The following is a 17,209-nucleotide window of genomic DNA, read 5'->3' as shown; positions in this document are numbered from 1 at the left end:
TGCTCAAATTGACTGAAACTGGTGCTGTGAGGTTAATACTAAAATTAGCTGTATATGCAAACTGTTTGTACAGGGGGACTGCCAAACCACAGAAGAAAAGACTGAGACAATGAAGCTTCATTTAAGAGTTAAAATTCCATTATTAGGCAGTTTAAATTAAAATACAAGACGGACAGTTTGATTTCATAAATGCTTTGAAAAAAACAGCATCATTCAATAAGTCTGGTTTGTTTTCTTCAAAAAACAAAACAAAACACACCTAAATGACTTTAAATGCTTGGTTATTTGGTTTACTGACTGTAATATATCCAGTCCTATATTGACTAGGAAAGGCAGATTACTAATGCATTTGTGAATAGTGGTTAACATGGATGAGTACAGTGACACACTTCTTCTTTCCTTTCATACAGAATCTAAATGCAGAAATTATTTTAATGTTGTAGTAAGAAAACAGCCTAAAAAAAAACAGTGGTGCTTTTTCCTTAAATGAAGTGATAAATAATGCTACCAAAATCTATACATCCTGTCATCTTAGGTTATATTTTCTGCTTATCGCCCTTATCCCTTCAAAACTGTGGGTGTGCATGCTACTACATGTGTGGAATAACTGAAGTTATAGGTCTATTTTTGCAGTGTATTCCATCTTGTATTACAGTTCTGCTTAAAAGTAATAAGAGTCTGTTTCTTCTATTGTTACCTGTATTGTCACTTCTTCGGTCTCAAGGGATCTAAAAGAACATCTCCAAAGAAGTTTTCTACGTTTTCTGGTGACAAGTTGCTTACAGTTTTAGCAAGTTAGGATAAGATAGAGTGCTACAATAAACATTTTACTCTTAAAACATCTTTCAAATCCTGTGAGGTTGTTGGAGAATTACAAAAAGAATGTTAATTATCTTAATGAACAATCCTAATTATGATCATTAGGCAATAGAAAGTCACCAAACTGAGGTTAAAATGGAACCAGAAACAAAACCAAAGTATTGTGAAACTGTTGTACCAATGGATGGGATTAGGTGAGGGAGGGATCACAGAATCACAGAATCACTAAGGTTGGAAAAGACCTGTAAGCTCATCAAGTCCAACCTTAAAAAAAAAAAAAAAAAAAAAAAAAAGAAACAACAAACCACCCACAAAAAACCAAACCACAACACACCAAAAACCAACCCACCCAACACCACACAGCACCATGCCCATCAAGCCACATCCCACAATGCCACATCCACACGCTCCTTGAATACCTCCAGGGAGGGTGACTCTACCACCTCCCTGGGCAGCCTATTCCAATGTTTCACCACTCTCTCAGTAAAGAACTTTTTCCTAATATCCAGCCTGAACCTCCCCTGGCGCAACTTGAGGCCATTTCCTCTAGTCCTGTCACTAGTCACTTGGGAGAAGAGGCCAACACCCACCTCTCTGCAACCCCCTTTCAGGTAGTTGTAGAGAGCGATAAGGTCTCCCCTCAGCCTCCTCTTCTCCAGGCTAAACAATCCCAGTTCCCTCAGCCGCTCCTCATAACACTTGTGTTCCAGACCCCTCACCAGCTTCGTCGCCCTTCTCTGGACACGCTCCAGCACCTCAATGTCCTTCTTGTAGTGAGGGGCCCAAAACTGAACACAGTATTCGAGGTGCGGCCTCACCAGAGCCGAGTACAGAGGCATGATCACCTTCCTGCTCCTGCTGGCCACACCATTTCTGATACAAGCCAGGATGCCGTTGGCCTTCTTGGCCACCTGGGCACACTGCTGGCTCATCTTCAGCCAGCTGTCAATCAACACCCCCAGGTCCTTTTCTGCGGGGCAGCTTTCCAGCCGCTCGTCCCCAAGCCTGTAGCATTGCATGGGGTTGTTGTGGCCAAAGTGCAGGACCCGGCACTTGGCCTTGTTGAACCTCATACAATTGGCCTCAGCCCATCGATCCAGCCTGTGATCCACGGAGGCAAAGTTTCATCTCCAGTGGGTTCCTTCTGCCTTTGTCCCAGTCATTGGGAATGGGTGTCTCTCCGTTGCTCATTGACCCTGATCACCCCCTGCCAATACATTTTGTTCTGTTTCAGTGTGGGCACGTGGTGGGGGCTGCCCATGTCCCACTGCCACTGTGCCCAGAGAGGTGACCAGGCATGCCGAGGGGTGACAGCCCACACAGGGCTATGCCGGAGCCAGGGCAGTAATGCAGACCTCACAGAAGAGCTCTTGACACCTCTGCAATGTAATCTCAGTGTGCTTCCCACCAGCATGTAAAATTTGGCCTTTCAGGAGGGCTGTGCAGTTGTCCTGCTAACTGCAGCCGACTCTGACGCTCCCTTTTCTATTTAGAGTGGATTTTTAACTGTATTCTAAAGTATATTTTCTTAATCCTTTCCCAAACATTTCTTGTATGCATATTTAAGATAGCCAGCTATATAATCACTCCTCTGGTGCTCATTTTCTTCTAGGACTGATTATGTAATTAGCAGATATTGTATTAGCTTGTGTAACGGCTATATTTCCCCACTAGCTATTGCGCACTAGCTATTGTGCTCTCATAAACCACAGCACAGCCTGCCTCTTCATAAACTAGCAGCAGTCTATTAGTTTTTGCATCCTGTGGCACATCAGTCATATGCAAGCAGGCATCATGGGTGTAATTATGATTTTTTTTGGTGGAAAATATAATACATTTTCCATTTCTGCACTGGTTAAATGATTAATTTTTTATGCCTTTTCTAGAACGGAAAGAGAGACGGTTTTTCAACTGCACATCACTGCTTTAAGTGAGCACGATGGTTTGATATATTAGTTACATCATCCACATACACAGAAATGGTGCAAACAAGCACTGCAGTCTATTGTAAAAACCAGAGGATTAAAGATGATGAATGAGAAAGTCTTTGTTCCCACAAGAAACTGTGTAATGACATTTCTTTCAGACAACAGTTTTCCCAGTTGAAAAACAACACATTGAGGTGTTACGTGATAGGTTTCCCCTGCTGACATCACTTTTGAATTACAGAAGCCAGTATGGTTTTGAATTGTCCTGCTCTTTTTGCAGTACTATCATCAGTGCTCATCATTTTAAATGGAAGTGTTTTTTCAAATATGACTATATAAGCAATTCACAAACACTGTGTGTCTACCTCCCCTGTAGAGGCTTGTGTCTGTTTCATCACATAGACCAGATACTTCTTAACAGATCTGTAGAGCAGATGTATAAATGATAAAAAAATTGAAGACTGGCTTTTGTCCTGCAAATATGAATGCATGTACTTTTCCAGCCCAGACAGCCAGCCTCCCTTGCATCCTGTAGAAGTAGAGATTAGTATCTCCCCTCACCATCACCAATATCAGCTCTTCAGTCTCCAGACTGTGCTGAAATAAAGATTGCATCAGGCAAAAGAAAGACATTTCAACCCTAAGTGGAATAATTTATGCACAGAATGGGATGCTGTAGGTGCATTGCTGAACACATAGTTAGCTTATTAAACAGAGCTCCTAAAGTAAGCACCACAAAGCAAACATTTGCACTCCAGTGAGTTGCAGATTTTCCTAGATGACCTGACTTTCAAAAGCCTGTCAGTTGATGCTGAAAGCACATGAAAGATGCAATCTTCTCGGGGTGTAAAACATTACGGTACAGGACACTCTGGCTCCTTGCACACCTCTGGCATGAAAATACATCTGTCACTTAAAAGCCTAAAAAGTCCCATTGTGCTGCCTAGGGAAGATGAAATGGTACACCTGGGCAGAGAGGGTGCCTCCTGCGAAGGAGTGAAGCAGCAGCAGCCCTGTTTCCTGCCTGCAACAGCACTCAGGTCTCTGCAGCGAGAGAGGGCAGGAGGGATGTGGTTCATGCCTCACACCCTGGAGGGACCGCCTGCACCTCCACTGGCCCTGGAGCTGCCCCTGCCTCTTCCCCCACCCTGGGAACCACTGAGCATCTTTTGAGGGATCCCAAGCTGCAAAGAGATTGGGCTGCAGAGCTCCACCAGTGAGCACATGTCATTACCCCAGCTTCTGGTCTCTGATGTTGGTCCATAGCAGAGGCCTCACAAGAAAAAAGGAACAGTAGAAAAATGCAATAACCCCATGATGCATCGGTTAGTCCCACATATAGACACCCCCCCACCCTCCCCCCAGAAGCTCTCAAACAAGCCCAGTGATTAACACATTCCTGCTTGCAAGTTCCTTCAACCAACTGTCCCCTCTCACCAAATTCTCTCTCCAGCATCTTGTAGCTGGGTTTGTAGGTGCTATCATGTTACCTACCATGGCACTGTTGCTATGCCAGAGAAGACTAAGCCATGGTGGTTCGTTTGGTGCAGTGGAGAAATAGCCCCCAAATCAACAGCAATATGCAAGGACTTAAAACTACTCTTCTTCTCAACACCTTGCCGACTGTGGCCCTAAATGTGCAAGTCTGCCTCTAATGAGAAATTAAAATGCTATTTAGCATGGGGGCCTTGTTTTTATTGCCAAATATTTTTTTTTCTATTAAATGGAGAAGAATCAAAGATTTCTTTCTCTGCAAGTAAAATTACTTCTGTGTCATGCAGCAGCCTCCAAGCAGCACCCTAAGGACTGCAGCACCTGCCCTGATAGGCACGAAGATCCAGCTCATAGGGGCCTTATTTGTGTAAAGGGTGATTTGTATTTTATAGGCATGGGTTTGGGTCATATATTTATCCACCCCCCCTCCGAGTTGTAAATTTAACTCTCTGTGCAGCTTTACGCAGAAAAAAATGAACCCATTTAAAAGTAGCCTCTTAAAAATAGTAAGATATTTCAGTGCGTTTTAGAAGGTATTAATTCCATCTGTTTCTCCATTTAAAGGGAAATAAATACCCTTTGTGATGTCAAGCCAGAAATATTTTTTCCTTCTGTGCAAAGTTAAGGTCATAAGACTGCTTTTGACAGCATAAGTGGGTTTTTTAATTTCTTGTTCCTTTTTTTTCTTAGCACTATTAGTAATTTCAAAACTTTCTAATATTTTGAGCTAATAAAAGTTGGGGAAAATGTTTTTTTCAAAGCTGGATTTTATAAAGTGCCATTTTGTATGAAAAATTCATGTACAAAATGACAGTAATGAAACCTTCAGCAGAAAGCAGGAGAAGCAGCAAAGTCTGAGTTTTGGCTGATGGGATGTCTCCGTCATTTTGCAGCAGGTGGGCTTCTGTCTTCAGCCCGCTCATGACAATCTCCCCACCTCAGTAGCAGCAGAAACTGCACAGACACATTCTTTGCTTTGCTTATTTTTTTTAACCTAACACAAATGAACACTTTATAATGCAGTCATTTACCTCAGAAATGCTGTATAAATGTGCTGTGAATGAAGATGATGAGGAACACAGTATTGTTTTTCTCAAAGATATTTGGCACCGTTTTCCACAGTATTCTCCTGGAGAAGCTGGCGAATCATGGCTCAGACAGGTGCACTCTTCACTGGGTTAAAAACTGGCTGGATGGCCGAGCCCAGAGAGTTGTGGTGAATGGAGTGAAATCCAGTTCGCGGCCAGTCACAAGCGGAGTCCCCCAGGGCTCAGTTTTGGGACCGGCCTTGTTTAATGTCTTTATCGATGATCTGGATGAGGGGAACGAGTGCTCCCTCAGCAAGTTTGTAGACGACACCAAGTTGGGCGGGAGTGTCGATCTGCTCAAGGGTCGGACGGCTCTGCAGAGGGATCTGGACAGGCTGGATGGATGGGCCGAGGCCAATTGGATGAGGTTCAACAAGGCCAAGTGCCGGGTCCTGCACTTGGGTCACAACAACCCCATGCAACGCTACAGGCTTGGGGACGAGCGGCTGGAAAGCTGCCCTGCAGAAAAGGACCTGGGGGTGTTGGTTGACAGCCGGCTGAATATGAGCCAGCAGTGTGCCCAGGTGGCCAAGAAGGCCAACGGCATCCTGGCCTGTATCAGAAACAGTGTGGCCAGCAGGAGCAGGGAGGTGATCGTGCCCCTGTACTCGGCGCTGGTGGGGCCACACCTGGAATCCTGTGTTCAGTTTTGGGCCCCTCACTACAAGAAGGACATTGAGGTGCTGGAGCGTGTTCAGAGAAGGGCAATGAAGCTGGTGAGGGGTCTGGAGCACAAGTGTTATGAGGAGCGGCTGAGGGAACTGGGGTTGTTCAGTCTGGAGAGGAGGAGGCTGAGGGGAGACCTCATCGCTCTCTACAATTACCTGAAAGGGGGTTGCAGAGAGGTGGGTGTTGGCCTCTTCTCCCAAGTGACAAGTGATAGGACAAGAGGAAATGGCCTCAAGTTGCGCCAGGGGAGGTTTAGACTGGCTATTAGAAAAAATTTCTTCACTGAAAGGGTTGTCAGTCATTGGAACAGGCTGCCCAGGGAGGTGGTTGAGTCACCATCCCTGGAGGTATTTAAAAGCTGTGTGGATGAGGTGCTTAGGGACATGGTTTAGTGGTGGACTGTGCAGTGTTAGTTTTACAGTTGGACTTGATGATCTCAAAGGTCTTTTCCAACCTAAACAATTCTATGATTTTGTCTTTGCTGAAATGAGAGAGATGGGAATGGGAAGCATGTCAGTGAAGGATCTTGGCCATGTCTTTTTTTTCTTTTTTTTATTTCTGTCCATTCAGATCCAGAAGTGGGATGTGAATGGACATGAACCAAAGCCCACACAGAGAATCAGAAACTGATTTTTTTTATATTATGGCCATCTGTACAATTACATATGCCACCGTCTTCTACCATCAATAATGAACATATCACCCCACTAAAGCCTAAACAGCAAGACAGTGTGTAATTAGGGAAGAGACTAAGGCCATGGACATGCTCATGAATAACAGAAATAAGCATATCTATATATGTTTTATTGGTTTTATGGAGACATAAGCTAGAAGAAAAACAACTGAGGTATCAGAAACCCATGTAAATTTGCAGTATCTGCATAGGTATTTTTTTGTTTGTTTCTTTTTAACCCGAGCACATTACTGGAAGACACTCATGTTCTGTAAGAGAGTGAGATACAAATTAAATACCTGTCAAACAAAGAGTGTTCTTGGGCCAGTATAAGCACTTAAACACAGGGAAAAACTCACTATGGCATCAATAAGGTACATGAAGGTCTGAGAGCTGCTGACTCTGGACAATCCCTAAGGCACGATTCATCCAAAAGCCACATTCATCTGGTCTTCACACAGTTCCAGAAATAAAGAATTTCAGAAGCAGTCATTAAAGGCCTTAATCTCTAAGTGTATTCTTTATCTCTGCCTTCAATACCACAGCCAATGTTATCCTGCCGTCAGCAGACAATATATCACAGGTCAGTTTAACAACTCCACACAGTGGCAGAGAGATGTAATTGACCTAGAGATCTCATCCTCAGCAAGAATTGCACCCTGAGCAAAACCCGGCAGCAGTCAGCAAGAGAATATGGAAGACATATGTCAAAGAGATATGAGAATTAACCTGTGGGCCTTACATGAAATAAGTACCCTACATCCAGTCTGTCCATGTTTTAATAGATCCACTGTAAAATTATCATCATCCCTAGACCTCCTGGCTCCAAAGAGACAAAGCTGCTATGTGCTATAGATATCTCTGTAGCTTTACAGCTGAAGATGACAATAGTACTCTAAACTATGGGCAAAACTTTATGTATAAATTGGAAGAAATAAGACTAGAAAAAGAAATAATAGAAATAAAAATAAAAATAGAAATAAATAATAGAAACAAACAGAACTAGAACTAGAACTCTAGAACTAGAACTAGAACTAATAGAAATAGAAATAATAGAAATAAATAGAAATAGAAATAGAAATAGAAATAGAAATAGAAATAGAAATAGAAATAGAAATAGAAATAGAAGGCAGAGCCCAGAGGGCCATTGCTGGTGGAAGAACAGTGGTGAGATGTATATGGGACAAACTAGAGAAAATTTCTTCAGCCAAGAGATATATAACATCCATGGTCTCAAAATAATAAGGAACCAGATCTGCTCTCAGCTCACCCCAGACCAGAGGAGCAACTGAAGGGATATGAGGCATCACCACAGCTTCCTCTTTAGCTTGTCTGTCAGTTGTTGTCTGGAGAAAACACTGGTGAAGGGAACTACACTCTCCAACAGAAGAAAAGTAGAGCAATTGCAGGATGTAACAGAGGAATTCAAATACCATAGAGGAACTGAAATGGAAAATGGCTTCACTTCAATAGTTCAGGTTCAATTTCTGCCTTTAGGTGAACTGCAGTTCCCAAATTCCCCCTAAACACTCTCGCTGAAGAACAGACTTAGAAAAATGTCTCCAGTTTTTTCTCTCCTCCTGGTGTCTTTTGTATCCACCATGGATACATGGGATGTCCATCGAGCATCTCTACTCCCAGAGGAGATCAAGATCCATCTCATTTCCCATTGTGGCTGACTGCTTTTAACATAAACACAATTTAGCAAAATAGTGAGACCCCTGCTGAGACCATGTACCATGCAGTTCAACAGCAGATGTTTTGCAAGACTGTGCAAATTAATGTAGCACACACAGCACAGGAGAAAATCAACATAGGGCACTGGGAAGTGATGCATTTGCTCCCCTTGCATAATTTTTTTATTTAGAAATCTGTGGTCTGACAAAGCCCTTCTTTAGAGGCATAAGATTTTGCTTGACTTTGTGGTGTTTCTGAAACCAGGCCTTATGGAAAACTATTGTGCATTGCATATTGTATATTGGAATTTGAGCTTTCTGAGAATGCTCACTGTTTTTCCAAAACATGAAAAGAAACTTTATTTTTCTCACTAAGTCTAACCTTCCTCCTCTTCACACATGCTTTTCTGTGTTCATATTTGAGGTCATGTCAAATTACAAATTGTGCATTAGAGAAAACTTATTGGAGTAAAATAATTGCCAACATTCAGGTTGTCAGCACATCTTCAAACGAGCCTGTGTATCTCTAATATATAAGCATTTTGTTAAAACAGTTACTGCTTACCCTACGTTTGTGGTCCAAAATATACACTTGAGAGTCCAAGACATTTTACAAAGTGTTAGCTACAATTTAACTGGTAATCAGTTATATGAGGGTTTATAAAAAAGATACAGCTGTAAAGCTCTTCAAAGCAGCCCTTGGGAACACAAGCTATTGTATTGCAGTTTTCCCCTCAATTTCACAAACTGCCATACGTTTAGTTTATAATAACGCTTTAAGTAGTTTAAAATGAAGGCATTTGGCTCCCACTGATGCTATGTAATGCTATTTTAATAAGAGCAAGTGCGGTTTAGAACATGGACCAGTGTAACTACATGATTCTGAATGGCAGGCTCTGCATGCAAGAATTTTCTCTCTTATTAATTTCACACTTTCTCATCTCATGTCTCTGGCTTGGCCCTGTCTAATCTTGCAGCAGTAGTGAAATATTATCTGAACAACTGTGGCAATAATTAAAATAATTTTAAGCCATTTAAGACCAAGCTATGATCTCCAGTCTCTCTTCTTTTTTTTTCTCTGTCCCCCCCCCCCTCACCTATTGTGGGTTTTTTTCCTTTTTCTGACCATTTATACCTCTTTCCACATCCCCACCATCCATCACGATGCCCCACATACAAGCTTATTTATCCTGACATACAGTTCAATTTAAAGCCTTTCTGGGGCAGCTGGATTCTCCTTGGCTGATACTTTTAACTGGGTGACTACACTCTGACAAATGAATGGCAGCATGTAGAACACAATTCATTTGCCATCTCTTCAGCAAAATCAGTACCAGTGTGGTACTCCCCTGTAAGCAAGATATCTACCTTATATACCATTTAATTTTCATTCTCTAGGCCTCTTGTACAAAAATAACTTCATAGTCAAAATATAGATAATCTATAAATGCTAGTAATATAGAAGAAAATGGTAAAACATGTTGAAAAGACAAAAATCAGTGTAATAATGTAACTGGGAATGAGGAGGAGGTTAGATGAAGTGTCTGTGATGCAGAGGAAGTGGACTAATGTTTTTATCTTGTATTTTTCAAGTCCAAATTTCCAAACAACACCAAAAAAATTATATATTCTATTTGCTAAACTCTTTTCTTTTCCTTTCACTTAGGGCTTACTTGTGGCAACTATATTCTGCTTCTTCAATGGTGAGGTAAGCATGTGAAATACAGCAAAGGAACAGAACTTGAAAAATGGTCACTTCGTTGTTCATTAATGCAGAAATGAAGTATGTTGCGCTACAAACTGAAACCACACAAAGTTGCTTTTTACTCTTTCTGTACAAGCAGCAGTGTGCATTTTTGAAAGCCCTGTGCAGAGCGTGACTTGAATATCTCTGAGGAGATGAATCAGGAGTGTTACCATTACAAAGCAGATGGTACCAAATGAGGTACAGGCATGAGACTCTCCCTCTACCATCTGCAATTTTGAGACAGAGGTCTAAGTAAAGGCGAAAAATGCTCTACTTCCCTTCCTGCCCCAGAATAGCGCGATGGATCACCTGGAAGGACCATAATGCCCCATAAGAAGCAGTGGGGATCATTGGGGGTCTCTCCTGGAGAGCCGTGTGCTGTGTTCAGCCCCAGAGCCATGGCAGATGCCGTTCCTGGTAGCACTGTCAGAGCAGAGAAGCCTGGAGGAGTGCGATTACTTTCACTTCTTTGGGGATTAGCACTGGCCTTTTTAAGGTCAGTGTTTCTCATGTAGTAATTGAGAAATAAAAACCCTTGAGGAAAAGATGACTCCCATTCTCTTACAGCTGGATCAATATTTTATATACCTACAGCTGGTTTTAGGTCCACTTCAGTACTTTTTTTTTTTAAATAGCCAGTTAAAATATGTCAAGATCCATTTAAATTTCTACAGTAAGCCATTTCCAAAGATGGTTAGCAGAAAAATACTTTTTCAGTACATCAGGAGCATTCAACTTTAGCAAAATAAAACACTGCATATCTTACAAAAGCTAGAAAGTCTTTAAAAAGTTAATTTTTAATCCAGAGCAGATGAGTTATGTACAGAGCAAGCTTTGTGATGCTAACACTCAGTATGTCAACCTAAAGAGATATTCGTGCTCGTGTTTATCCCTGTATATTATTAGGAAGTAGCAAATTCCCAGTAATGATGTGACCACACTGATGTTTTGATAGCGACTTGAAGCAAGTTATCTGTTGATAAGGTGCTACTGGCTGGTTTGCTAACTTTCAGGATGGCAGAGAGTATTAAATTCTGCCACCACTTGTCGACATCGCTACACATTTGCTTCTGGCCAGCTTGCTGCGTAAATGTACAGAGAAATGCAACAGTAGAAAAGATTAGAGGCCTCCCACTGTAATTCTGTACCATGGCTTCTCAGAAGAATAAAAGAGAATGGCAAAACGTGAGCAGTTTAGGACACAAAATGATAGCTATAAAGATCACGCTACAGAAGTTCATGATTTCATAGGTCCGATTAAAAAAAGTTGGAGAGATGTACAACAATTTTTTCCTATCGCATTCCTGTCCCCAGGATCTGCAGGCTACTACCACCCTTCTCCTTCTGCCTTACTGTCATCACTTTCTGGCACAGTCCAATCTCCATGCCCTGGAAACACAGAAAGACTTCTGGTTCTCCCTGGTAGGGCAGACCTGGCGTGGAGAAAGCAAAGCCCAGCCAGGCAATTTTTGAAATATCCTTTACCCATAGGAATGACTGCATAGCTATGTACAGGCAGTGCTCCAATGTGTCCTCACTTGCCTCCAGACAATGTGTTACCACAAAATCCTGGTCTTGAACATTGCCTTCTTCCTTCTTCATTCTCCCCAGTGTCACCTTCCATTTTTTTCAGATTATATTTTGCAAAACAAATTTGCTTAATGTTTTATAGCTTTAGAGTAAAAGGTTGATTACTCTGTAATTCTCCAACTCTAATGAGAACATATGGATTTGTGCCTAGAAAGGCTGTGGCAATGCTAAAAATGAGGAAAGGCAGCAAGGAAATGCACTGAAAATGTAAAGTATCTTAAAGGTTGTTTGTTTCTTAGGTACGTTTCATCAGATAACTCTAATTCCAAAGTACTTTTGGCAATGCCACAATATCAGAGAAGCATATCCACCTTTACAACTCCAGGAATACAATTTTCAAGTTACCCAATGATGAATAGATCTGGAACATCTGCTTGCCAACATCATGGTGGACCATATGTATAATTTAATTCAAAATTAGATTGGTGTGAATGAGTTTACCTGTCACGTGAACTAACCTAGGGTGCGCTAGGCAGAAAACTAAAAGCCACATTCCAGGAATGAAAATGAGTCTAAAATAAATATGCAGCTCTCTTTTGTTCATTAAGTATTGTATTACATTAATTTAGAATTCAGAATAAATATATTTGGATTAAGAAAATACACCATATTCATACATGATATTCACACATCCAACCTCAGAGACGTGCACTTTGTGGACTTCTGCACTGACTGAGCGGGTGTTAGGAAGCTGCAGTAGCAGCCAGTTGTTCCTTATGTGGACTGAAGATGCATGGTCTGGATACAAATCCTGAATAACAGCAATAGTCACTAAACCCCTAGTTGCCTCTGACAGCCTTTTTGACCCATCTGGCAGCCCACAGCAAAATGACCTCTTCCTTGTGAAAGGCTCTCATCTGGATATCTACTTTTGCTACATGAATTGTCAGCAAGCCATCACTAAGGGGACACATCTGGAAAGGATGATGCCCAAAATGAGATAAAAATAAATCTGATACTGAAAAGTGGCTTCCAGTTTTGTACTTTATTGCTCCCATAAGTAATCGCATGGATGGCTTAATTACCTCCGGGTAGCTGCAGACTGCATAATGACTCCTTGATGGAGTGGCTGATCAGAAACATTCATCAGTGTCAGGCAGTAGAACAAACAGCCTTGGGGATTCAGGTTTCCCAGACAGGTTGAGTGTGATTTTTGTTGGTGCTTGGGTACTTTTCACCATTACACCCATTTTTAAAATTGTTGTATCTGCTGCAAACTTGCAGGCTGTCTAAAATGGTCAATGGCAGGGATGCTGAGAAACCCTCTCACTGTTTTCTTATAGGAAATTTTATTTATCGGACAATAAGGGAACCCTTTTTTTAGAATTTCCCATTAAGGTGGGCAGAGAGCCAAAGATGACTCCTCTCTAATATAGACTCAAGACAGTTTGGTGCTACTTGCATCAGCCCATTACCAATAAACATCAAGCAAGTTTATGTACTATAGTAGCCGTGCTGGGCTGTGCCAGAAGAGAGAATGAAAGGATTATGACCCCTTTCCTCCAAGTCCCATTTATTCCTGCAGTTACACAAGGTGTAGATATATAAGGCACAAACCTGTAGAGGAGCAGGAACAGACTAATGCCAAGACGACATTCGGTCATTCCACAGGGAGCACTGGTCTGAGCTTGGCTGCCCAGGAGAACTAAGCTGAGATAATTTCCCCCAGTCTTGCTGTGTGCAGCATGACATAGACCAAAGCCACAGTCTAGTCTTCAGTCATGGTAGGAGATTGTTTCCAAGCTGCTGTATACATCTGCTGCCATAGAGCTCAAAATTATTTCTCTTGAGAAAATTCAGCATGGGGCAAGGAGATTAATTTTAGTACCACAAGAGCCTGGATACTCTGGGGTTTACTTTTCCCTGCTGGAATATTTAACTTCAAGGTTGAAATACATGAAGTTTAGCCAGGACAAACAATGCTAAACTCAGTACCACCTGACAGGGTTTTATATTGCATTCATTGCCTACTACCTCACCAACCTCACTTTGGTACCATAAGCCCATCTACAGAAAGAAATGTAAAAATAATAATAAGAAGCTGTACTGATGCCTGCATTCATGTGGAAGAATACATAAACAATGGACTTGTTTTGGACTTTTAAAATGACAGATCTTCTTGTGCATTTTCATATAAAATGTCGGTGTCCAGCAGCACTGTAGTTTCTCTGTCCAACAGCAATAGTGTTGTACAGATGATACAAGGTCTCTGCAATAGACTGCTCACCAGACCATATTTCCAGGCCGGAGATTGCTTCTAGACTGCAAGGCTGGCCAACAAAATGGAAAGTCTGTTTGGAAAAAAACCCAGCCATATAACTTGTGTGCCAAAGAGGCATGAATGGCTAATAGAGAACAGAAAAACCTTTTAAGTCCTGAAGAGCAGAGTAAATCAACTCAGGCTATTCATTTCTTTAGACTTTACTTTCTTCCATCTGCTATCACAGCAGAAAGCATGGCAGGCATCGCCCTACCCCTCCCAGTCCCCGGGAGCCTGCTTGGTCATTAATATGTTATGGCTGTGCATGTGATTTTCAGTAATGCTGCTTACACATTTAAAATCCATCCATGAACAGTTTTAGTTGGCACTGAATTATGATCATCTGAGATCCCTGGAATCATGGCAGAAATCTAGATTAACACATTGTTTTACTCAAGTGCAGCAGCTTGTACTATCCATTATCCATTTGTGGCCAGATTCTTATACAGGCCAGCAGTTCAGCAAAGAATAAAAACACAGTTGCTTTGACCTCGTGCTCTCACTGCTCCATGGAGCCTTTTAAACCTGACTAATGGCACTTCTAATCATGGGCTGAACTGGAAGGAATGTGTCTGTTCTCTCCCCGACCAACCATGCAATTTAAGTGTCACTCCCTTCTGAGAAGAAAACTATAAGCTCCTCACGGCCAGCTTTGTAAGATTCAGTGACATTGTTCTTCCCTCTTCAGTTAACCCTGTTACCATCTCCAGACCTGTGGTTGCCCTGGTGGCCCGTCAGACTCCAGTTCAACTGAGAGAAGTTTGAGAGCTCAGCAGGAGCTCATGACCTTCACAGCAGCTCTTCTCCCCATGCAAGAGCAATCAAAGCCTTGGTGACCATGCAGGGGGCAGGGGAAGGGAGGCTAGGAGAGGAACAGGAAGGCTGTAAGAGCATGTTCTTGCCACCTTCACTAAAGACTCTGAGATTAATCTGAACGGCTGACTGCTGTGAAATGCAAACACACTCAATACTTACCGGCAGAGGTGATGGCCAGAGGTGCGCAGTGGCTACAGGCACTAATGACCGCGGTGGTGGTGTTGGAGAGATGGCTGTGGGTGGGCAGAGCTGCTGTGCACATCCAAGATTTCTGCATTACCCTCACTGAGTCAGGCCATAGTTACAGGAGCTGCTGCCCCAGTGTGATATTGGGAAAAATCACTGACTTAATCCTTCTGAAGATTTCTTCCAGTCCCTCCCCATAGCTTCTAAGGTGACTAAGCTACAATATTCATACTGTAACATCAAAAGGCAATTTTAAAGTGACTAAAATCCTTACAGGGTTTACCTCATGTGTAATATTTCTGTATCATGTGCTACAACAACATTATCCTTTCATGCAGTAATTCATTCTCACTAACAAACTTTGGCAATGGTGTGATACGAAACATCCCTACATGCAGCCGCCTCACTTTAAATCTCAATATTGGCGTAGTGAGCTTTGCTCACAGCCCCAGTAATTAAAGTTCCGTTGTACCCATATGCCTTTTCTGGGGTTGATATTTAATTAACCTACACTCAGCCATTTGTTTTCTTTTCTTTTCTTTATGTGTTAGGAGAAGGTGAATGGGAGTACATTTCTCCAGGTGAAAAGAACTCTTAACTACTTTGTCTTGAGCTAAACAATAGCAAAAAAGAGCTAGTATTGGAAACTGGCCATGGATATAGTTTTCCATTAGTTTTAAAGGACTAGTCCAGCAAACATTTGTTTACTCAAGAAAATAGTCATACCAAAGTCAGTGCAACTACTTGCATGAGTAAGGATTTATAGCATCAATCCTCATACCTTGGCTTGCATCTTGGTTTAAAAAGTAAAAAGCCAAAGCAATTGAAATATCCATTCTTGGCATGCTGCATAGTTGCACTGTACACTCAGTAAGCGTCTCAGATTCATAACAATTCCTTACGAAGCCTTGTCCTTATGTGACATGAAACAGCTTTCTTGCAGGCAGCTGTGGGTGGTGAGTAGATAACATTTTACTATATACATATTCATAGAGTGTTTAGAATTGTGGAGACTTGGGAAATATTAAAGTCATTCAGATTTATCTATATGAATCAAAGATATTGCTCTGCACAGAGCCTAGAGAGTGACTTCAGACTACTCTCTGAGTAAAAATTACATACAACATCCGCCTCAGCAGGAGCATGGAGAGCTGAGCAACTGCTTCTGCTTCTGGAGCTGGAGGCAGAGGGTAGGAGAGAGGCAAACTGAACCTGATGGAATTAGACCTGGAGGGGGTCTTTCTCTTCTCTTCTCTTCTCTTCTCTTCTCTTCTCTTCTCTTCTCTTCTCTTCTCTTCTCTTCTCTTCTCTTCTCTTCTCTTCTCTTCTCTTCTCTTCTCTTCTCTTCTCTTCTCTTCTCTCTCTCTTCTCTTCTCTTCTCTTCTCTTCTCTTCTCTTCTCTTCTCTTCTCTTCTCTTCTCTTCTCTTCTCTTCCCTTCCCTTCCCTTCCCTTCCCTTCCCTTCCCTTCCCTTCCCTTCCCTTCCCTTCCCTTCCCTTCCCTTCTTCTCTTTTCCTGCAGCATATTTTAAAATATCTGCAATTATAGGGGTTTAGATTACACTGCACCCTAACTATGTGTTTCTTTAACAGGTACAAGGAGCTTTGAAGAGGCAATGGACACAGTACAAAACCCAATGGGGCCAAAGACGCCGAGAGCACTGTTCCACACGATCTACCTCTTATACTGCAACGTCAATCACAGAGGTCCCCATTTACCTGTACCATCATGATTCCAACAATGAACAGTTAAATGGAAGATATGTAGAGGACTCTGAACTTGTTGCATTAAAATCTGGAGAGACATCTGCCTAGCTCAGCACCAGCCATTGCAAACACATCATTTCACATTCTGCTTGTGAATAAAGTGGGGAGAAGGAAGAGAATGTGGAAATCCAAGCCACTGCAGGAAAGGGCAAGACCAGGTGAAAGGACACATCATATTCAAACCACATCAGCCTCTGACAGTGATGGCATAGAAGGAGTCTGATGCAGAGTTGGGAATAGCATTTCTTCCTGCACACTGCAGCAGGGAGTGAATGTGGACCTGCCCACCAGGCTATGTCATCTCCACATCTCCTAATACTGGCTGTATGAAGTGACTATCCGACAGTAGTAACAGTGCCAGGTAGCCCATAGCAAATAGGAAAGAAAGAATCAGTAAGTTGCAATTGGAAACTTTCAGCACTTTTTGCTTTCAGTGCTTTTCTTTAACACTAGATTTTGAACTATCAACTTTCACAAGATGTAAATGGCTTGGAGTCC

General features: G+C 42.0%; 1 protein-coding gene across 1 annotated transcript in view; it reads left to right on the top strand.

Moving 5' to 3' along the window:
• The window catches only part of CALCR (calcitonin receptor), a 78,328-nt gene extending 61,569 nt beyond the window's left edge, over window positions 1-16,759 (top strand). Inside the window, exons 11-12 of the mRNA XM_059818986.1 lie at window positions 10,014-10,055; window positions 16,538-16,759. Of these exons, the coding sequence (XP_059674969.1) occupies window positions 10,014-10,055; window positions 16,538-16,759 (264 nt within the window). The remainder of the gene's footprint in view (window positions 1-10,013; window positions 10,056-16,537) is intronic.
• Window positions 16,760-17,209: the final 450 nt, after the last annotated feature.

This window comes from Gavia stellata, chromosome 6, assembly GCF_030936135.1.
Source record: "Gavia stellata isolate bGavSte3 chromosome 6, bGavSte3.hap2, whole genome shotgun sequence".
Taxonomy (NCBI): domain Eukaryota; kingdom Metazoa; phylum Chordata; class Aves; order Gaviiformes; family Gaviidae; genus Gavia; species Gavia stellata.
This window is presented reverse-complemented; position numbering and strand designations above follow the sequence as displayed.